General features: G+C 36.2%; 1 protein-coding gene across 1 annotated transcript in view; it reads right to left on the bottom strand.

Moving 5' to 3' along the window:
* SKAP2 (src kinase associated phosphoprotein 2) overlaps positions 1 to 20645 on the bottom strand; it is a 112755-nt gene extending 92110 nt beyond the window's left edge. Inside the window, exons 1-4 of the mRNA XM_010577652.1 lie at positions 20504 to 20645; positions 18769 to 18874; positions 16320 to 16345; positions 6245 to 6352 (exon numbers count right to left, since the gene is read on the bottom strand). Coding sequence (XP_010575954.1) covers positions 6245 to 6352; positions 16320 to 16345; positions 18769 to 18874; positions 20504 to 20645 — 382 coding nt within the window. The remainder of the gene's footprint in view (positions 1 to 6244; positions 6353 to 16319; positions 16346 to 18768; positions 18875 to 20503) is intronic.
* Between the last annotated feature and the right edge of the window lie 3496 nt (positions 20646 to 24141).

Genomic DNA, 24141 nt, shown 5'->3' with positions numbered 1-24141 from the left:
ATGACTGGAGAGAGTTTGCCGGGGGGAGGGGGGGGGGGGGGGGGGGGAAGGAAATATACTATCATCATGTCCTTAATGGACAAAAGAGTCAAATGTCAACAGACTGACAAAAAGTGTTTAGGGTATATATCCTGTACTAGCAAGTACAGTGCAACACTGGGGCAAGCTGCCTGAGGGAGACTGAAGTTGCACCATTAGAGTCTTTCAGGAAAGACAAGACAGGTGCCTGCCAAGAAACATCTCGGGCAGGCTAAGGGAGATACACTGACTTTATTCTTAAGGTCTCTCCTATCCAATAAGGAGTTGATCATCTTTACAGCTTTTGACAATTTCAACAAAGTTAGCACCCTCGTCTCATTTGTTAAACAAACAGATTTGGAGCTGGGAATTTATGCACGCATGGTCCCACATGCACCAATACCCTCATAAACTGAATTTTAAAAAAACACTTCATATTTTAAGTTTATCTTTAGTATGTTTTAGTTTTCATTGTGTTCCATCAGCTTGTAAAAGATTGTATTCTGTGTGACATCTAAACTGTCCACAAGTATCTCAGGCTAATTCCCTGGTGATGCATCCTTCCTCTGACAGCCTCAGCATACCACATCAGAAATTCTAGACTTCAGTCCTCCTGCTTAAGATTGAGTTGCTAACTACAATTTCTTAGAATTCTGAACGCAACATTTCTATCAGCCATATTACCTTTTCAGACAGAAATGTCCCAGAAATGCAGAATCATAATACATCGCAATACATGATATTTCCTCTGCCACACAACATCTGTTCAGACACAGCAAAAGAGTCTACTAAACCATTGATGAAAACATAGAATTACCTACATGTATCGAAATAATAAATTATATTATTTACCAGTAACAATTCTGACAGGAATTAGAATCCCCTCAAAATAAAGCTGGCATGCCAGTGTCCAGTCTTTACCCACTTCCCATGGCACTGACGCTATTGCCCTCCTGCCAGCTCCTAATAAGAGCATAAAGTAGAAGTCATCTTTTCTTGCCAAAGGTCAAGTGTCCCAGTAAACCTAGATCTTACCCCCCCTCAATATGATCTTTTTCAATCAAGCTTGAATATTTCAAGAGATATAAGGAATAATAAAATACCTGTTTTTCTGCTTTCAGAGAGAACTACCTATGAGAAAAACAAGACAAAGAAGTTTCTCACTTCTTTCAATGGCTGTCATATGCTTAGTTTGGAACTCTCTCCAGTACTGCGAAGCAAATAACTAATCTAGAACAACTCAGGTAAACTTCCAATGCTGTCATCCCCAAGACAACCAAACATCCTCTCCATGTACATGATTATGATACTAAAATAGTGGTAAACCAATACAAGACTGGGGGGACAGGAAAGACAAAAGGAGAGAGAAGAGGACAGAAAAATCCTAGCTGCATTCTCCATTCTCCAACCTTTGTTAACTTAGTTGCTAATACTGCTTAACTGGCTCTGTGATGGAACAGTTTTTGCTTTAATATAGTGCCTCAAAAATAAACTCAATAGGAATGTAGTTGAAGAAGTGGGAAAATACTTGTATATGCTTTGTACATAAAGATAAGGTCTTATGCTGAACTCTACCCATCTTCAGTGACAGTATTCAAATCTTTATGCCTACCAAGGGGGAAAGGGGGAAGAAGCTTAATCAGTACTTGTATTAAAATGTCAAAAGAAGCAGCATGCAAAATTTAGTCACACAACTTTTTTATTCTCACTTGATCAATCAAAATGCAAAATGTGATGTTCATGCAAAGGAAACACTATAGATCATGTAAAATAGTTGACTCAAGCCCGCAAAGACTTGTATAGAACTTTTCCAGAGGAGCTGCATGAAAACAGAGTGCTAAAACCTGTTGTTTCATCCAAAAATTATACCAAGAAAAGCATGTTGCAGGGAGCAACAAATTCCGCTCATTTTCAAGACTGCACTCTGATGACAGTTAAAGCACAACCCCTTCATTTATTCTGATTCCTCAAAACTCTCCAAATGTCCTATTTTGCTTGCTTAGGCCCTACCTTCCTCTACTTCAACTATGGGGAATTTTTAGTATGAGATTCTCACCATATTTAAAAATTTTCTGCTAAACAGCATATTCTACCCATAAGCTATAGCCAAATATGATAATTTGAAATGCACACAAGTCCCCAGACACATTTTTAGTACTTCTTTCATCCTTACATGCTCAAGGCAACATTTCTAGACCTTCCATAGAAATGATGACGATCTAAATTATTTTATCACAGCATTCACTGTGATCTTTTTAGATCCAGTAATTAGCTAATCACATACTCCCTGCAGAGCTAAACAGACATTATCTTCTTCAGAAGTGGTCGGTTCACTCACAGTACTTGCAAAGTCAGAAAGTTTGTTCCTTCAATACTAATGGCATTTCCTACTATGGAATCAAGTTACCATACCATAAAACAAAAAAAATTTACTGTTAAAAAAAAAATCCCTTGAGACCATAAAAGAAGACTACACTGTTCAATAGGAAAGTTTCAGCATGGCATTGAACCCATATTTCATACTATCCTATGAAACCTGAAAATTAAATGAAAAACAGTAACTTTTTCCCCCATTAATGTCTCAATCAAAAATAAGTTTGTTACCAACTTCAAAGGAATTCTTACTATTTCAAGTACTCTGCTTTGGTTTTTAACTGATCAAGACATAGATATTTTCCACTACACATTCTTCAAAACACAGATGGAAGGGGTGTAAGAATTTACACGACATAACATTGTTATACAATGTACTATACAAAAACCTGTCATTTAAGTTGCAAGAAACCTAGTCATCAATAAGTGAAAAAATACGCTGCTCAAAAATCAATTATGTTGAGTCTTTTGTATAGAGAAGTAGTACACCTTTCAGGCAACTGGTATTAATGAGCAGACATGGCTATAGAATCTCCATCTGTTTTTCTGACAAAGCTGTGACTACTCCAGTCTCTCATTGAAATTCCATTAATCTGGTGCACCAAGGACCAATGCGAAAATCAAAACTCCATCTAACCCTTTATCAGCTCACAATAACCTACAAGTGAACTCTGCCTGTTAGCATACAGCAAGTTATGATTTTGCTATCAATCAGGCTGTTAGCCAATAAAAATAAAAAAAAAAAAAATCAAGTTAAGAACAGAGTGCCTGGTAGTGCTGTTTTGTTTTGTCTGTCTTGTTTTCAGGTTTGTTATTTTATTTGGGGGTTTTGTTGTGTTTTATCCTTCTTCCAATTTCTGTAGGGTGTCTGGACATGTAAGCCTATGCATCATTCTCCTTCGTTGTGATTTAATTGCTGCCAGCAATCAAGTCAAAGCATCACTGAAGTGTGCTTGAATTTCATTAGATGATATAACTTATGCTACTTTCCTACAGTACCTAATAAACCATAAAGAAACCAAAACACATATGGCTTGAGGGAATAACTGGAAAATTAGGTGGCCATTTGGGAACTGAGTGAACTTTTGAACCAGAGGAACAGAGAAAAAGAAATATTAAAAGGAAAGACAGACTTAGAATGCACAGAGAGACGTGGGGGTTTGACCTTTTCAGTACCTAGAAAATTACATTAGCATTATGAAAAATACATATCATGTTTAGAGTTTATAATCCATCAAAGTTTAGATACTTTGTTAGTGCCTACCATAAGGTAAAAGTCAAAAGGACAACATAACAATCAGATTTGACAAAAGGCCTTTAGGTGACCTGTGCTAATTTAGTTATCCCATACTTATTGTTAAATGGATTATCTCTCTTGTAATTAATACACCATTAGACAAAGGTCACACAAAAACTCCAGGATTTTACAATGACTGTAATGTACACGTAATACAGTAATTCTTTATCTGTTACCAAGCGAGTGCCTTCACAAATTATATTTTGACATTAACAGTGCAAAGTTAAATAGTGACACTTTCAGAAGTCGTAAAAACCTTGCAGTCTAATTCAAGTATATAAAGGTAAATGCCTGTTTTGGTTTGGGGTTTTTTAAGCAGAAAATATATATAAAAGGTTTTACATAAAAACATTAATGTATTGAAATATAAATAAAGAGCACGTCAATTTGGTTACCTACAGTTAGGCCCCTCTGTTACTGCTGAGAGCCTTGATCCTACACAAATGAGGTTTTACACCTGCACAGAGTCCTGCCGAACTAAACTGGTAACCATGTAAGATCAAACATCTACCTTACAGATCCAGCTTCTGGAGTAGGATTTAAATATTGAACATTAACAGATTGCTAAAAACCAAAAATACAATATTAAGCTTCAACAAACCCATTCATGCCTATGAGAACTGCAACAAATGGCACCTCTGAGGATCAATTCATCTCTAAGATTCTCCCAACATACCTTTACATGCATAGTCTAGGCAGCTAGACTTGAACAATAGACTATATATGTTAAAATCAAAATGGTCTTAGAATGACACACTGGACATTCAAAGAGAAAAACAGAAACTCTCCTCCAATAAATGAAAGTATTTACAGATCAGTGAAAGAGCAGTGAGGTAAAATCATCTTAAATATAACAGAATCACACCCACCATATTTCTACCTGAACTGGAATGAATTAGCCAAGATATTGTTGGGCAGCTATTACACCTACTCTCATAACTATAACTTCCAAAATAGGCTAAAAATTGATCACCCATCTATATAAACTCATATGGTATTTCATATACTCGTGCATCAGCATTCTTCAGCCATTCGTTACTTAGGTTTACAAACGCTACCACTTTTTTTTTATTAACTGTTTTGAAACAAATCTATAATCATATCTCCTATTATATAGTTATACAATTTTGTCACATAACCTTTATGCAATCAGTACCATGTTATTAAGTTACAATTAGAAATAATGTTAAGATTATGCTTGTTGGCAAAAATAAATACATGGAAAGTTGCATTCATCTGTAATTTGGAAAATTAGCTTGGGTTTTCTAAAAGTCATATTCAATTTGACTGATAATTACATTTCAACCAGAAAGCAAAAAGGCTTGGTTTCATTTTTCAATAGAAGGTCACATTGCCAAAATACAACAAGCTCAGTATTAAAAAAAAAAACAAAAAACAAAAAAAAGTGTGATTATTATTGTTACACATTTTACAGAGTTCTGGGTATAAAAAAAATTGCGTTATTCTGAATCAGTGGTTAGAAGGTTTATCACTTATGCATGTACTTGACTTATCCCTGTTCTGCAATAGACATAATTTTATACCTCATAAACGCAATTTATGTTTCCAAAGGGAATAATCTGGATAACATAAAATGTGGAGTGCTATGTTGCAGGAAGCATATTTTCATTCAGCAATTGTATTTTGAGATGGAGCTGCACAGTTTGATCATCATATCATGTCAGAAAACATCATTCACTAGTAAGTCTATCTAACTTCTAGTGCCACAAATTAATATACATCGTTAATTTATTTGTACATATACTTAATTTATTGCCATGTATTATCCATAGAAGGTATTTATATTATGTATACAATAAATGAATCTCAAAAATATGGACACTATGCTAAAGCGTGCTTGTTAACTGTTGAAATATTCAATTGTTCATGTCTTCAGAACAGTCGCATTTAGCATTAAATTTAATGAATATAAAATAAAACAACATGGAAAACAGCTATGAAGCCTAGATTATTTTTTTTTTAAATGCAAACTCAAATTTAAAATTTATATAATGAAAACATTCTACAACAGACTGTTTTAATGGAAGGAAACATTGTAGGAATAATTAATTTAATATTTTATGAACCTATTCTGCATGGAGTTTGCAGAAAATATCAATCACATAAACTGTTTCATTATTTATTAGATAAATAATACAGTAAGCCATTAAGTAGCACAATAAAATTAAGCAAGAATCTGATAATGTTGAATTAACAAACAATTTGTTACTACAAATATTCACACTGTTTTAGCCACTGATCTATCTTTAAAAACATATGCATCTACAGAAGATGCTTTGTTAGGAAAAACCATGAGGTTAAAAAAAAAAAAACCACCATGTAAATTTGAGACAGCTTCACTATGCTCTAGGACCACTAGAGAGAGCTCTTCAGTTCCTTTCAAGGTTCTTGTAAAGGTAAGAAAACTGTCCAGCTGTGATGCTTATCTGGTTATCTGATTTCCAACACTAGCATTCGCATCACTAGGATCCGATTACACGAGTTTGTAGCAAACTGGCAAATCTAGTACATTCTAAGGTAAACAGTGTCACATACCGTCAGAGGGTGCTTCATCCTCTTTATCGTATCTGTCACCACATGCTATTGATTCATTATCGGGAGGCGAAGAAAAAGAGCCCTCAGACTCTTCCTCATCTTCCAATTCTGTAAAAGTTAAAAATACATTGGTAGTTAAAATAGCCTATCCTACAAACACAAACAGAATCCAAAGACAAATATTTTCATTAGTAAGGAGAATACCAATTCCTCTCTCAAACCAAAAAATCCCGCTTCTCATGGACCCTCGTAACAGGCACCACTTGCACGTTCACGCGCAGCTGTGGGCTACCTTCTAGCCGGCCGCGGACATGTTGCTGGAGCCGTTTCCCTCAACGCTGTCACATAATGAACCCGCTCCCAGCACTGCACAGCTGACAGCTTCTCACATGGGGCGGGGGGGAGAAACACACACCACAGCAAAGAGGTGGGCAAGGGAAAGCACTGGCAGGAGGAGAAACAGGCAGTGCCAAGCTCCCAAGTTCTGCCTGTCCGAGCGCAGGAAGGAGCTGCAGCAACTTCCCTCCAAGGAACTGCCAAACTACTCTTGGCAGCAGTTTGTCGCCCTCTGCCCACTTTCACTTTTCTTCACCATAATTAGGCACTACTTTGCAAGTGTTGTATGCGTTGTATTCCTCCCATGAAACTAAAAATCGCTTTCTGACAGCAGCCGGTCTGAACCTGCGGCTTAATGCAGCGTTCTGTTGATAAATTTCTTACACAGCTGAGAGCCCTACTACAATACATACAAAATCTACATTATTAGCTAACCTATGCATTACACTGATCAGAGTGCATTAAGTGTAAAGGTCTGGGAAAGGTAAAGTGAAATCAATATTAGTCGAGGCTTTCATTTAATTAAATTTAAGTTGTCCCTCCCAAAACTCAGTATTTCTCAGGTTGTTTTTTATTAACAGCAACTAGACAAAGAAGAGGTGGAAAAATTACAAACTACAATTGTTCCTTTAAAAAAAAAAATTTAAAAAATCGAGTCTTGGTGAAGGAGGAAAATCTAATCATTAAATATGGTAAAAATCACCAAACCAAAATCAAAGCTGATGCTCTGATAGATCACATGACTCTCAATTTTCTTAAAAAGCATATAAAGCTAAATTGCTCAAGCATTGCCTTTTGCTATATTCATAAACAGAAAGCTTTCCAGAGACCTCCAGACATGCTTCTCTATTCATATGTTCCCTTTTGGAGCACTGTATCAGATAACTAATTTCTCAGAATCCAAAATAAACCCCATGCATAGTGAAAATGTTCTTCTCCACAGACATATGAATTGCATTCATCAGTAAGACTGCCTAGCCATGGCTGAAAGTTTTACCCCTTTGGTCTCCATTTAATAATGGAAAACCATGAAAAATTCAGAGTCCATGCCCAAAAAGCACCATAGTTGTTAGCAGAGAACCACAAGTTTTCTATGCAGATAAGACAACAAAGGCTGATTTTTGCTTTCCTGGAGTTCTTTTACATCCTGAGACTGCTGAATACCAAACTGGTTTTCCCATCATTAATTTAGCATGCTTTTCTTGGGAAAGCTTCCTTTCAAGCTCCCATGCCATATAACAACTGCTTTGAATCTGAATCTGACTCCAGTCTATTTTTGACATAGCCATCTTGCAGTAGCACTCCAGTCATCCTGTTAATCTGATCAAAATATTTGCATTTCATCACACCTGTCAAACCAAAAGTAAATTATCCCTCTCCAGGATTCACCTCTTCCTCCAAACAGAAAACCAGAGAGCAGATAGGACATGAACAGAAAATATTATGCCATATTTACAACCCACATGATCATCTTTCACGCTTACATGCCAGAGACCAGTTGCCCGTCTGCCTATATATATATCTTTATTAGACAATTGACTCCATATAAAAAGAGCAGACATGATATTCACAACCTATACAGTATCCAAAGTTCCCATCCTAAACTTTACTAGTACTAGAATGCATAGAATATATGTATACACATACATATATATGTGTGTGCATGCGTGTGTCTGTAGAGAGAGCAAGTGTATGTATAAGCCCTGGTTGTCCGTCAAAAATGTCCTCATATCAGCTATGCATAAACATACTATCATTTAACCTTCATTAAGGTGCCAGCGTAAATTTAAAATACTAGGCTGTATTTCTAGAGGAAAACATTTCCACAAACACCACAGCACAGCACTCAAAATTCATGGGCTGAATAGTAAGAGTAAACCTAAGTATATCTAAATGAGTAGCACTTGTGGATGACAAATAGGCAAGTACATACGTAGAAAGAACATCTTCAGAGAACTTTGCCCCACTCAACAATACATAATCTCTTTCAGAGAAGTTGCGATTTCTTACGTAAATCTGCATAGATCCACTGTTACCTTGCTCTTCCCTTAAGTCACAATAGTACCATTTTCTAATTATGCTTAGGATTTCAAATTCAGTAAACCTTTGTGCTTTGCGTTCATATACAAGCCAGATTATCTAGAAACAAGGGGCTTTTTAATACATACATACATATTTAGGGCACACCACTTACCTATCCCAGGTATATACGGTATTTGAAACAACAAAAACCCATTGGCACACTGAATGTAGATTTACAATAAAACAAGTATCTGTTCTAAGTCTACAACATCCAAATTCAAAATGCTCTTAAAACAAAACATAAAAAAAAAAATGTTGAGTTATTATGAAGAAAGAAATTACACGCTCAGTCGTTTTGGAGAGTTTATAGTCTTCAAAGCATTCTCTAGATGTTAAATCCTAAATAAAGGCTTGAAGACCTCCATGAAAAAAAACCTCACTAAGACAGACAAATCAGAACAAATATATAAATCCTATGTCACACAATACTACATTTAGGCACCCACACTTTTTTGTGAAAAATGTGGAGAATAGGTCACAGACACTAAATAGAGGTACAAGCAACCTGTAGCCCTGCAGGACTAGATTAAACTAAAAATCTTCCATTTTTTTAATTTTAGAGTAAATAAATGTATTTGTAAATTTATATTATACACTGAAATGTAATCTTTAAATCATCTAATTTGTACAGAAGAACTGCAAGCATTTTGATAGGACGGCTGACTCAATGTGCTCTGGAGCTTTAACAGGCAACATTTCACAGCGTTTTTATGTGCTTACATAAGAAAATGACTATGTGCTAGTATCAGCCTTGGGGTTTTGCCTCCTAATTCTGGCAGGGCTGAAAGATACCTCAGGAGCGCATGCTATTAATATATAAGGATATCACTCCTGACAGTTCATAGAAAGGCTTCCGGTTGATTCTGTGGGGTCTCCTGCATTCCCACTCAGAATAATCTCTGCCCTTTCTCCACTTTACATGCTCCTCCATCAAGGTGTTACACTGCAGTTTGTATTCCACCTACTGAGGAAGCCTAGATAGAACTGCATTCGAAACTACGTGTGTTACTCCTTGAACAGTCAGAGGAGTCAGTGTTGAGCAGCACAAGCCGCTACTCCTCTCTTCAGGTGCCAAGTACCTAAAAATACACCCGAAAAGCATCAATAAATTAAAGAAAAGCATTCAACTTGCATTTATGTAATAGAAAACCAAACTACAAAGCAACAATGGGCATCAGGTAAATGTATCCAATACAATTTGCAGGCATAATTGAAAGCATTACTGCCTAATCAGACATCTAAAAGCAAAGCATGCTCAAACAAAATGTCTATAGACTCATTAGTTGGCAGCCATTCCATTACAATCACACATAATGTCAGTAGTGCCTTGAACCTGTGCCAATGACAACAGCATAAATTTTGCATCTCATTTCTGTGGTCATAAAATTAATGATCAGTTTAAAAATACTTCTTTGCAAAAGTTATTGCACAAAGAAATGACATGAATGTGTCCCTGTTATGTAGTCACAAAGATAATTAAGGAGTTGATGCTCATTAATATAGTTTCTTGTTTCCCCAGAATACCACATGATTTATCTGGAAGTTGAAAAAAAAAAGTTTAATTAACAGTAGCTAGTTAACAGTTATAACAATAACAGAAATATGTATATGAACTGACCCTATTCTCCAGCTTCTACAATTTAAACTAACCTCTTACAGGTTTCACAGCAGAATCAATATTTTATGTTATCTGTAAAAAAAGCCCATACAATGTCTTTCCTTATTAAATGCTACCTTTTCCATTACAGCTTATTTATTGATTTAGGAAATAATGCATACCAAAGGTTAAGTGTACCACATCAGGAACGGAGCATAAACCAAACTCTCCTTATTGTAACAAGGGCTGCACTTCAGTCCCTGCCCCCTGTTCTGAAGATTTCCAACAGATTTAGTTGATAAAAGCTGAATATAATGAACAGGACCATATTACTTTATATGAATCCAGTTTAAAAAAAAATAATAATCCAGACTTTTTCCCCCCAAGAATTCATTTTCTTCTGCAATAGTGTGATTATAGTAATGAACTCCTAAGCATTAAAAGATACTGCTTCCACCACTAAATCTAAAAAAGAGCAAGATGTTCCAGCCAGTGCCTCTGAAAGACTTGCTAGCTCGCATCCTCAGATCACTAAACACTTTCAATTTATTTCTAAAAAAGTCTAGACAGAGTGATGCATTAAAATTGCTCAAGTATAAGAGAAATAAAACAACTCACAAAAAGACATGCAGGTCAGAACACCCTGCTTCTTGCCATTTCGGAAGGTCCCAAGTCACAGCAGGTTGAAATCACTTCCTCCTGTCCAATCTCTCCTGCGGTAAGAACTCACCAAAGGACTGGATGAAGCCATCAAGCAGATCAATGTAAGGTTCTCAATACACAGTTTTCCACAAAAATAACTAGACAAAGTTGCTTTCAAGCTGGCACAGATACACTTTAGTCCCTTGATAGCTGCAGCTGATTCTTTAAGAAGATGCTACTGATGCAATCCACCAGTCATCTTGCAAGACTAGATTCTTCTGACAGCTACTTTCTCAAGGTATGCTTTGCTATGCAATCTGCTCCAACACACTCATTCCTGAAGAGTCTTCTAGAGTCTCACATTAACATGATGGGTTTAATGGCTTGGTTTTTAAAGGTCAAGTTGGAATTCTTTAGCAGCTATTTGTTAAGACAATATTGAAACAGCATTAGGTTTGTAAGCAAATACGCTACAAGGAAGAAAAGCAACACAACTTTTACATGCTGAATTTCCTCTTGTTCTGATGATGCACATCAGGATAAGGCCATTTTGTGCTGCACTAGTGGCTATATCTTGAGCTGCTTGAAACTGCACTTGGCACAGACACTTCAGAGGTTAACAGCTGCGTGTAGCTGAAAAGGACAACACAGTGACTTGCCTACAATGAAACCCTCCAGACTTCCAGTATAGAGTGATATTTGCCACACTTCTAACGCATCCGATGGTGTCTCCAGAAATACATCATGATGATCCTCAAAGGACTGTGTAACAACTAAGCCATATCTTTCCCGTTTATGGTTAAATACTAATGATGTATTTATGCTCCTGACTGAAAGCTCAAGTGTGTTAAATCACAGAAGTTGCATCCACATACTGCTCTGATGACCACAAGCTACTGCCTCCCTTTCTCAAGTCCAAAAAGACTCCTACCTGCTGCTACTTCCTGCAAAACAGAGTATATAGCAGAAATCTCACCGCCACGCAAAACAGGGGCGGGGGGGGGAAGGAAAAAAAAGAAAAAAACAACCTAGAAAATACAAAGCCTTTGCATATAGTGCTACTCTATCAGCTTGACTACTTCCAGGATGCAGATGTCTCAGGCTCCAGACACCCGCTGCTCTGCCAAGAGCCAAAGAGGCATCTGAGTCATTTAAAGGTTTCCTACAGGTGCTCCCAGTAATTACATAGAGAAGAACACCAATGCTCTAGAGACACACGTTTATCTTATATTACACTGAAATGAAAATGAAAGTGGACCTTCATCAGTTTTTATCAGACTGAAAAGTGGTAGTTAGCAAATGTTATATCATAGTTTTCTGCATAAACAGTGCCAAAGTCGTGTGCTGCAGATCAGATATAAGGTGCACTGAGTGCTTTATGGGGAACTTGTTCTGCAAATTCCCATATTATGACTCAATTTGGCTAGTACTTTTGGTGTCTCACTTTCAACACTGAGCCAAAATCTTTTGTGAAAAGTGCTTAAAAATATATATTTTACTAAAATAAATGCAAAGAACAGATGGCAAGTGACCTTCAAACACAAATACAGTTTCTAGGGTTTATAGTGCTTCTGCCAACTTTAGCACTATTTTTAGCATAAATTGAAAACAAGGTTCTTGTAACTAAACATTTTGGCAGCCATGGTATTGATTCCATTAATCTCAAAACACAGAAATGCCAAAAACTGTATTAACTCAGAATCTTTGACAAAGTCCAGACTTTTATATCCTTAGTGGAATACTAGTCTTATAAAAAATTAATCCAATTTGTATGAAAATTATCTTAGTTTTCAAGTTCCTTTGCAATTCTAAGATCTAGAACAGGTCACTTTGAGTGTCACTATGGCTTTTTCATTTTGCTTAAACTGCTTAGATGAAGAGTCAAATATTTCAAATGAAAGAAAAAAAAGCAGCAGGGTCTAAGAGAAAAAGACATTTCTACTGAGTTCCTTAGTTTAAGAATAAAATAAATATAATAAATGTTTAATAACTTAACTCGATAAATAAAAATAAAATTTGTGGAAAGATTAGTGGTTTGAATATTAATATAACTGTACATTTTGTGTCGTAAGAACAACATGCACTTTCTTTGTCCATAAATCAACATTATACTTAACTGTAAGAGTCAGTGTAAAATCAGATAACACATCACACATGAGAATTAAATATTTTCATGTACAATGAATTTAGTGTCTTTAATTTTCATGTATATCCACTTCCCCTAAAAAGCTTCGTTTCTTCAGTGTGTAGACACAAAAGATGGTTTTGCCAGCATATTTACTGACCTGACAGACAATATAAGAAGGCTGCTTTTTAAGAGGATGCAAGAAAGTCCTCAAGTTCATCAGTCTTGCAAAGAAGTTGCAAAGAAGTATGTATGCACTTTCTGAAAGTTAGAGATATTCACACAGATGATTTTGGTTTTAAGGAGCCTGGTTCTACTTGTGCGCATGCTCTTCAATTTTTTTTTATTCTTCTTTTAAACCTCCTTGCCTTATCTTTATGGAAGGTAAGATTCTGTATGCTAGCAGCCAAAGCCCATACAACAAGAGGTCATATACAATACCTTGGTCAAACTGAATAGCTACCACATGCAAAGGCAGTGGAACTTCAAGAACATGCCATGATGAAAGAGAGTGGAGTGACAAGTTGATGCCCACAAAGCATACCTGTGGAAAAACTCACAAGCTGAAGGAGCTGCTGTTTGAGAGACCAGAGTGAAGTTTCATTACATTATACAGGAAATGTATGAATTTTGAAAGTGTTAGTCCACTTCTTTCAACCTCCAAAAGATTCTTCTGGATGCCTCTGGAAGGATGACAGGTCACAACTCACAAGGTTCTTGAAAAAGAGCTGATATAGTATGATAATTCATGTAGTATGATAATTACTATACCATGATAATATGGCACATAGTATGAACCATTCTTTACCTTCCCTTTCAGCTACAACAAAGATTATTTTATTTGCATTAAAAAATGGAGTAACTGCTACCACAAAACAAGGAACAGCAAATACGAATTTTAAATGTGCACAGTAATTTTTATTCTTCCTAGTTTGTCTCAGTGCAGTTTCCGCATTTCTGTTTCCACCTCTTCTTTTTTCCTAAAAGATATTCTCCTTTTTCACCGTACATTTCAGGATATTTCTTCTTTCTCTGGAGGGGGGAGGATCAGGAAAATGTCTGACCATCACTGCCACCTCAGTTTTTAATCTTTTATCAAATTTTCCATTTTTTGAATGTCTAGGTGTGCACAGAGGTATGAATGGGCACGAAAGTTGACCTCACTCAGCTGCTGCTGCTGCTTTGTTACACTAGTAGCTGGCCAAGAATCTGCTTACCTCCATGTGGGTCCTTTGTTCTACACCTACGCAACTCACTCCTAATTTGTACAGGCCTGAAGAATGACACAACCAAATAAAGTTTAGCACACACTTCTTGATCTCTGGAAAACATACCAACAACCCATACCACCGAACCGCATTCCCTCAGATATTTTGCAAGTAAGTGCGGGCTCCCATTGCTCGTGAATTTTTCATATTTGTGCATGTAAACGCACATGAATTTGGAGAAATTTATCCTTGCTTGCAGAAAACAATGGTATAACTTTAGAGCCCTCATTTTATTGATAAATACTGAAAGAAAACTAAAGTGTCAGCATTCACAAGATTCACCATCTGTACATAGTTCTGATTTGAACAAAAAAGACACATGAGAATTAAAAAAAGCAATATATCCTTCTTAAGAATAAAATGCACACTACTAAAAAGAATAAGACTGAATACAATTTTCACAGAAATCAAAGCAAGTTATACTGTAACAATTACAGGCTATACCAATTAAATCATCCATTTTTCTGGAGATAAATCTCATCTTTATTACTAAATTTGTTGAATCAGAAAAGAAATTCTGAATCAAATTGCCAATGAAGAAATTAAATAGACTACAATTTCCTCGACCTTCAAAAAAAGCACACCAGTAAATGCAAACTTTGTTCTCTATAGACAATTCTCATGTTTATTAGATAGTCATAACCTCAGAAAGTTTTTAAATCTGCAAAAACATGCTCTCCAGAAAGTCAGATGCATTTGCAATGAAAACAACCATCCCGCCTAATTTCATGTTAGTCATTTTCGTAATAAAATAACATTTGACTTTCCTACCCTTAGTTCTGTTGGACAGTGAGGAGAGGAGGGAAACTGCATTTTAACTTCAGCAAGGGTGCTGAAGTGCAATATAAAAAATATAGCAAATTATTTTAATACAATTTTTAAATAATCACACAGTTCAAGTTTACAAAATCTTGGCAATGTTTGGGAAGTTTCAAGTTGTATTTTCTCTTTCAGTTGAACTGTTATGGCTATATAACTTGATTTAAACAGGGATAAGAAATGTATGAACTTGTTGTGCCTTGTTATAACATTACTTGCCTAATACAACTTACATATTTTCACTTTATCAGGAGGCATGCTGTAGCCTACACATTTGAACCTCCTTGTCCAGAAACAGACAGTTCTTCAACCACTGCAAAAAGTGAAGTTTTGCATAGGCTTTTTTGACCTCGCACTGTGACCCTCATACCAGTGTCCACAGGCTATAGGTCATGACCTCAAGAATTAGCATCATGGAAATAAGAGCCCTTCCAGGTTTAGTTACAGAGCAGAACACTGTAGCAACAAACTCCTCAGTCTTCTCTAAACTGAGCTCTGCAGCTTTGTTTTAACTCCACTAGAAGACAATAGATAACCCACACTTCAGTTTTCATTACTCGCACACTAAATCATCTCCTCTGCAACTAAAGGCCTGAGCTCCCGCTGCACTATGAGAACATTCATTCAGTGTGGATCGAAAGCCAATATCATATTGCCACTAGATGATCCTATTAAAAGGTTAAAGAAACATCACTATGGAATTGAAGACTTTTGCAATGTTAAGAAAAAAGGCTGAAATAAGTTATGTCTACTAAAATTTTATCTCCTAAGCAGGCTGCTTTGCATACACTTCCTCTGAAAAAAAAAAAAACCCACAAAACAACAAAAACCAAAAAGCCTGCACCACATGGTCTTTTGCAATGCTATGCTATTGCTAATTAAGCCAGACATAACAAGCTCCATTTATATTAAATTCTGAGCTATATTTCTAAACTAATCTTTTCATCAGTAAGCGTTCTCAGATGTATTTAATGAAGGGAATGGGACCTAGCTTTGAGCGATGGTTTAGCGAGAACTTTGCAACAGGGAAGCTTTTCCCTGCGTTCCTCAGCAGGGGGAGCCAGCCCCCTCGGCCTTGAGGCAACCCGGGCACAGCCGAGTACTGCAACAACCAGCATCTTCTGCTTGTGCCGAGAGTCTGTCGGTGGGCAAAAATACACCGGGGGGGGGTGGGGGCGGAGAGAAAAAAGGCAGCACGAGATTTACCTTTATCCTGGAATTCTTGAGGATAACTGCAAAAAGAAGAAGGAACAACATAAAGCAATCAATGCACGCTTGCAAATCCACAGTACTAGAACATAGCATAGAACAATTACTAGTTTTCAGCAAGCTTTGTAGTCGAAACTTAGCGCTGCAAGTTCTCCTTAATTTTAAAGTCTTTATTTTTGGCTACAATATTCAGTCAGTTTTTCTTTTGCCTTTGCAGTTGAGAGAATCCCCAGTCACTTCAAGGAAGACTTCAACAAAACCAAACTCAGAGAGAGCAGCCTTTTCTAGGAATAGACATCTACTCAGGTATCTTAAACATACAAAAGCATCTTTAATTTTAGTAATAAATGTTAATATATTTCAGTAAGTTCTAAATGTTATATATAATTTCAGATGTTGATATATTTCAAAAAGTTTTGTGCACACATAATAGCCACTAAGCATACTTTAAAAGTAACACAGTAGGTCAGCTGGAAAAAATACACAAATAGTGGTTTTAGTTGCACTAATTTATGAAATCCAAATGAAAAACTATTAATAATTAACTAGAAATTAAAAAGTCCATGCATGCCTAAATTAAAAAAAAAAAAATAATAAAAAATGTCAAATAAGAGATCTCAACTTATTTAATGCCTAAAAAAAAAAAAATCTGTCATCCCAGAGGGAAAAAATACTGTTTCTTCAGAGATAAATCTTGGTATTTCAAAACCAAAAATAATCATAGGATACAGTTTGATGTATGAAGATAAATAATCAGGACAGAGTTATGTAAAATGACATCTCAAGAAGCATGCATGGACTAGAGTTTATGTGAAAAGAAGAGGATTTCACCAGAAATAACCAGCAAATAAAATGCAGCTGGCAAGACCATCTTTACGGACAATAAGCAGTAGTGCATGTATCAGGTTAGTCAGTAAGGAGATACTTACAAGTAATGCGCACGCAGGAGAGAAAGGAAGGGTCTAGGGATAAGAAACTGAGAAATGCAAACAGAAATAAAAGGCCAAAGCTCAGAAATCCTGCATAGCAAGTGGCAGTAACAGTTAGGCACAGCCCAATATGTGGGAGGTGAAAAATCAAAGATGACTACAGTGTGCATTTATTTTGTAGCCTGCATGAAAAGCAAAATGCTGTTAACAGTGAATAATATTACACGAGACAAGGAAGGAATTAGAAATTAAAATAAGACATGAAATCATGGGGTCACATAAGTGAATAGCAAAGGATTCAGTGTCAACTGTGCTTATAACTGCAGGTTCCCTCCTTTGATATTTCATCATCCAAAAAAACACAGTTGAGTCTTAATACTGAAGAAAAAAGTCAGTATCTGACTGTATCTGCATGTCATCTGTATAGTCCCAGCGAGCTCAATAACCCAAAAGGGAAAGCACAAAGAAAACAGAAAGAAAATCCTGGTTCCTTAAAAAAAAAAAAATTATTTACATATATTTATTTTTTTATATATATATAATATTATTATTATTATTCTCCTCTAAGCATTTACAGTCTGTATCAAAAGCACACAAATCTTCAATCACAAGATTTTGGGACACATCTCATGTCTTCCTGCTGTTAAGTGTGATATAGAGAATGATGCCCTCACCAGATGATTGTGCTGTCTTTGAAACTGTAAACAAGTTGCCATAGAGGCAGGAGCGTGTCATCAAAGGAAAGGTTAGGAGACATCACACAGGACTGATCAGTAGAAAAACACTTTGGAAATAACAATGGGAAAAGAACAACAAGTCCTAGATTATATCCTAGTTGATTAGAGTTGTAAGAAAAGAGATTTTGCAAAGAAAATTTTGTAGTGCAAATAAAACTACAGCCAAATCTCTTTACCTGAATTGTTTGACTGAAATTAAAACACAATAGAACAGAGTCTCAAATCATACCCAATATTTAAAAAAAAAACAAAAAGAACAAACCACAGCCCTCTACTTGGTGTCACAGTATTTCACTATTTTAACACTGCTGAAACAAACTTATGATCTATAAATAGTTTCCAGTTATGTTTCAATCTTCTTTTACAGAGTTAAACAACAGAATATACAGCAAAGCAAACTCAACATTGAATTATGCTGTTTTATACCAGCTGAGTATGGTGACAGGAAGCTCATTCATATTCTCAATGCACTATATTTCTCGTGTTTTAATGAATCTTACCAAAGCAGAAGTGAAGGCAAGCTCTACCCAACCAGCTTGCAATCAGGGTTCAGAATATTACAGCAATTCAAATGGGACAAATACTTATGTTCCCATTTTTTACTAAATTGTAGCAGCTTCAAGAGATATAAAGACTTGAACCCATACAGATATTTGACAAAATCAGGACCTAGACAGATTTTTTAATTGTTAAGATTGTTAATGGTTATTAAAAGATGGTAAAAACTTAAGTTATCAGTAAGTTACTTCATAATATATTAAAGCCATGAAGCTCACTTACCTTGCCTTAACATCTTTTATCTTCTTAAGAAGACCTTCCCTTTTTTCTTTTGCTTTCCTGGATAGATTTTCTCCCTTTAGCGTTTGGGAAATAAATGTGTCAACGTCTAAATAAAGAAAAAAAAAAATACAACTCAAAAAAAGATAAATACTGCTGTAATGAGCTTGTCCTGATATGACTCTGAAAACACTGAGAAAATTATTTTCAAGCCTACACACACAGTAGTTAACCGACATTTCAGATTCTAAATGGGATACATTTGTTCTCTGATCTACTTATGCTTAGCACAGCAAATCCTATGGTGACATTTGATTCTTGCTCACTTAATTATGCCACATAAGTCCTAATAAATTGCAGTACTATAACAATTAATTTCCATCACCTAAAGTAAGGGATAAAGCTAAAACACGGAAATAGCTTTTATGCACCTATTACTGCCATGTTATTTCAGAAGTTCAAGTTACAAAAATGGTTGAGTAATTCATTATTTCAGCAGTAACACCTGAAATTAGTAGTACCCAGCTACTAATACAGGCCACTTAGTGATTACATTATTTTCAAATGTTCTCACATTGTCTCAGAACTCCCTACTTTGCTAAAAGTTCATATCCAAAGCCTTAATCCTGCAAACAATTAGGTAGGCACAATAACCATATCGAAGGAGTCAAGTTCAAGCGTGTACTTGAAGCTAAGCATACCTGCACTTGTAGAATCACAAACTAAGGCTCTAACCTGCACTGTAATTTTTAATTCTTATACAGAAGATACATTTATATGGTCATGTAGAATCAAAGCATTCCACAAAAGTTACCATGGTTCTTTGTAATACAGTAAATATCCATTCCATAGGATAAAAACAATGCAGTGATTGAGAATTTGGGGGACTATAACTCCTCCAGTAGTATGTTTTCTTGATTAACAAAAACAATTGTGAAAACTTAACTGTAAAAGATTCTTATAGTTACCAGTCAACAGACAATTATCCTGAAAACTGAGAGGTAGAAATATGACCAAAAAAACCTGCATCTTAAATTTCTCAGCTGTGTGGATAATAACTGTTCATTGAATAAGGGAAAGCATACGTAAGTAACAAACACGCCCACATGGTGCCTGCCCACTCCTCCATACATACACACACACACACTTTGGCTCAATCTGTGTAGATGCAAATAGATATGGATAGTATTATTTTAGTCCTCTAACTTTTCAAATCAGATGAGACGTTCCATTTTCATGAAGAAATACAAAACAGCCAATGAAGTACTCAAATGTTTGCATGCAAAAGTTTACATTTTAAAACAATATTAAATGAATATTTACTGCAGATTTCCTAACTTAAAAACCTTAATTGCCTGCTTTTTTCTTTATAAAACAGAAGTTAAACAGAAACACATCCCAATTTATATTACAGGCTGCAAGAAAACAAATTAAGTCAGAAGTTACTCTTTGAGAACACTAATTACAAAGATGTTGTTCTTTAAAAATAATTTACCAGATTATTATTTAGATTGCTGCCTTCACAAAGTGTGGCAAAAATCTTTTGGTTTTTTTGAAGTATTTTAGAGTTCTGAAGAATAATATTGTTCCCCCTCCCATAAGACAGAACCTTCCCCATTACATTTTCCAAAGAAGTCCTGAAGGAGGGAGACCCATACTCAGTTCCATGGCATTCCTTCTTTAAAAGGACAGAAGGAAAGGCATTTAACATGTGTATTAATGAATCCTCCAGACACACCCCTAACAGCCACTAGCTGTACACCAAACATCCCTAAAAACATTTGTCCTAATGCACAGAAAATTTGTACATCTTCATAAATTCCAATTATTGGAATTGCCGATCGATCAGGCAAATAAGGACCCACACAATCCAAAGACATTGACCAACCACAAAACTTAGGCCCAAAAAGTGATATTTTTACTATTGAGGGCAAAAAACAAAACCATCAACGTTTTTTCCTCTCAATGAAACCCAACAGGATTTTCCAGTACAGATCAACCTTTCACTCTGGGAGGGACAGGCCAATTAAATATTTGTTCCTTCATACTTCTACAAATTTATTTCAAAAGTTAGATAGCAGCTTCAAAGTTCTACCTAGGCAGCAATATGCGGAAGCTTAGAGAATTATTCACATTTATAAGTAAGGAGCAATGCTTGCACAGTAATCTTTGGACACCAATTAATCACAGAACTTGCTTCAAAAGTCTTCATTTAAACTGAGTAGGCTTCTTTTACTTCTTGGAAAAGCTCAAAACCCAGCTGAGAACACTGCTGTCTCAGGTTTTGACTGACTGTCAAAGCTTTTTTCAAATACAAATGTTGACATAACACAATTAAGGAGTATGTGGGTAAGAGAAACCAAGTTGATTACCATAAGCAAGAATTAGCACTTCTGGCTTAAAATACACTGTAGATACGAAAATTTGAGGACTAACTACATTGCTGACAGAACCTGTTCTTTTCTGGAAAAGCCTGGACTTCAAAATCAGAAATAATGCAGAATTTTCAGCCATGGAGGGATGGGGCAGAAGTAAATGTTCCATTTATTCTCAGTATAAGCAGACAATGTGTTGGAGGAGAGGGGCAAAGGAGAGAGACAGAAAGAGAACAAGCACACACATGATCTTGACAAGTTTGTCGTTTCTAAACGGCAGCAGCATGTACAGAGAAGACATCCCTGGGATGGCTTCCCTCTCCCATGAGATTGTGAAACAAGTTGTCTAAGCTTAGGTATCCACAAACAGAATGCACTGTACTCATCACGGAATGCTATTACTTCCGTGTCCAGAAAACACATACAGCTTGATTCATCACAACCCCAAAATATGAAGAAAGACCTGATGGACACATGATCTTCAACAGGACGCTACAGAAGCGGTTTACTTGAAAATTACATGTTACTGTATTGTAGATTTTCTTATCTACTCACAATTACACAGAATGTTACATATCTTGCTTAAGCCATCTTCTGATTGGTGGTGTAAATCTATCCAGGATGTGTCAGATGCACATGAGACAAGTAACTTATCCTAAGCTCCTCTAGACAAGAACAAAAAAGTTATCTAAATTATGATCACCTCTTCACTACCTGTACTTCCACACTGTGGAAGAGTATGGAAGGAACAGTCCCTGTTAGAGAAAGCTTCATCACTGGCTTAACATAAGGGAACGTTCACACAATTTCTATGACATTCCACACAGTGATTTACCTTGGAACGAGAACAGAACTCAGGGCTTCAGTATGACAGATGCAAGTCTCATACAGTGAGTAAGCTTCAGACAGAAGCCACAAAACTTACCCATTTCTCACCGCTATTCTAGTCACTTACTTGCTCTTCCTTCTCCAGAATGATCCAAAACTTGCTCTCTCCTCTGCTAGTTTAATGCTACACAGAAAAGAAAGTGTAAACTACTAGCCAGAAGCACTTGAGTGTACACATTTCTTTCATGCTTCAGTAGCAGTTGGTCCACTGAGGAATTTAAAAAGTAATAAAAGATAAATTCCAAAAAGAAAACCTCTTTGAATGGATTTCTGACTTAAAAGCACTTTTACTAATCAGTTACCACACAACAAACAAAACAAATTATCTCTTTCAATAAATTGTTTGTTTCTAACAAACTAAGCAGTTATTTAGTATCACACATTGCACAGACTCAGCTATTTCCTTTGAAAACACTAAAATTTCAAAGAGAAATAAACTTTGGAAACCTATTCAACACCTCTTAACTTCTTTTAAGCTTGTGTGTTAGACTGCCTGATAGCTTGAATACCCGTATTTGTTGCTTTGTTTCTTAAAGCTCATGATTTTAACTTCATCTGAACCATACCCCAGAGAAATTATTTGCCTCCAGAAATGAACAATAGCTGCTGAACTGTAAGATCCAATTGATACGATCCACTCACAAATTGCTCTGTCAATACAGGTTACAAACTGACAGAAAAGGGAATTCATGCTACAGTCTAGCTCTGTCCACTTCAACCAGCTCATACAGTTCAAAGCTTAATTGCCATTTCATACAACAGTCAAAAGCTGAAAGGTCATTTTAATTTCATTTTCATCTACATTCCTTTTATAAGGAAGAAAGTTATGATTTATTTTGCTTTTCATTGTTACAACATTTTGTGGTTCTCCTTACTCCCATGATTATAAACAGATAACACTGCAAGTCTTTAATTGTTTTAAGTCTTTGGGGCTATTTTCTTTAATGAAGGCTGAAACGACACAGATGGGCTTTTTCAAGAATGTTGTAAATTTTTAGCCCAAAGCAAGTGCTGTGTTAAAGAGTGCTAATCATAACAAATCATAGCATTTTTGTTGTTTACAGGGTTTAATATTGTGATCATAAGTCACACTTAATAAACAAACATACTTTGGGCAGAAGTACCTCATTTTTGTGTCAGGGTGGGCCAAACAGAGTCTCATAGAGGCATTCAAAGACTGTGCCCGGGGTCTTCCTTTCTCCCCTCCTTCTGTAGATAACCAAAACATCGTCCATCACGCTATCAGAAAGTTAGTCACTTCTTCATGCCATGCAAATGACAGAGAACAATTATAAACTGGCAGTGAGATAGGTGTGTTTCCATTCACATAGCAGGGCACACACACAGGTCCCTCCCTGTCTGTGACCTGAGGAAAATGCAGGCTCCTGTTTCAGGGCTGGACACACATCTGTCATCTGACAAGGGACACTTGCATGGGGTCACCTGGCGGATGCACTGCCAGTCACACAAGAAGGGAATAGCAGGTCAGCAGAACAATTCCTCCAGCCACCAGCCTTCTCCCATCTCTCTCCTCTGCCTCAATGACTGAGAAAGCCAGAAGCTGGCTGCAAGCCAGAGAATTTGGGAAGGCAGGCCAGAGAAATTTGGAAGGTAGCTGCAAGCTAGGCACATTGGTGCAAACACACCGTCCAAATGTGACCAACATTAAACAGACTGCCATGTATCTTTCAGCTTTACATGGGCTGACATTAGAAAGCAATTAATTAATTTGATTTCAAAGTTTTCATGCAATTCATTAATTGGGAACAGGTCTGAAGGCAAATTATCAAGCAGTACCTGTGACTGCCTGTCCTCTTGAATCAAGAAATATTTGAGGATTTTGCTTCTGCTCTCCCCCTTCCTTCCCAACTATATTTAAAAGTCTCTCTCCAGAGTTTGCTAAATTATCTTTTAAAAAAATATATATACACCTATATAGAAACAGAACACATGATGTAAAATAAAAGTCATTGACACTCTAAGATATCTAAAAATATCACATTGATCCAGCCTAACAAGTAGATAAGCATTCCTTTTAGCACAAAGTCCTGGAAAGGACTGCCTTTAGAAACTGCTGTAGTTTGTAGCTGCTTAAATCCCCAAAAGCAAGGCT

Source organism: Haliaeetus leucocephalus, unplaced genomic scaffold, assembly GCF_000737465.1.
Source record: "Haliaeetus leucocephalus isolate CR32 unplaced genomic scaffold, Haliaeetus_leucocephalus-4.0 Scaffold566, whole genome shotgun sequence".
Lineage (NCBI taxonomy): Eukaryota > Metazoa > Chordata > Aves > Accipitriformes > Accipitridae > Haliaeetus > Haliaeetus leucocephalus.
Note: the sequence above shows the minus strand (reverse complement) of the source record. Positions and strands in the feature narration are given on the sequence as shown.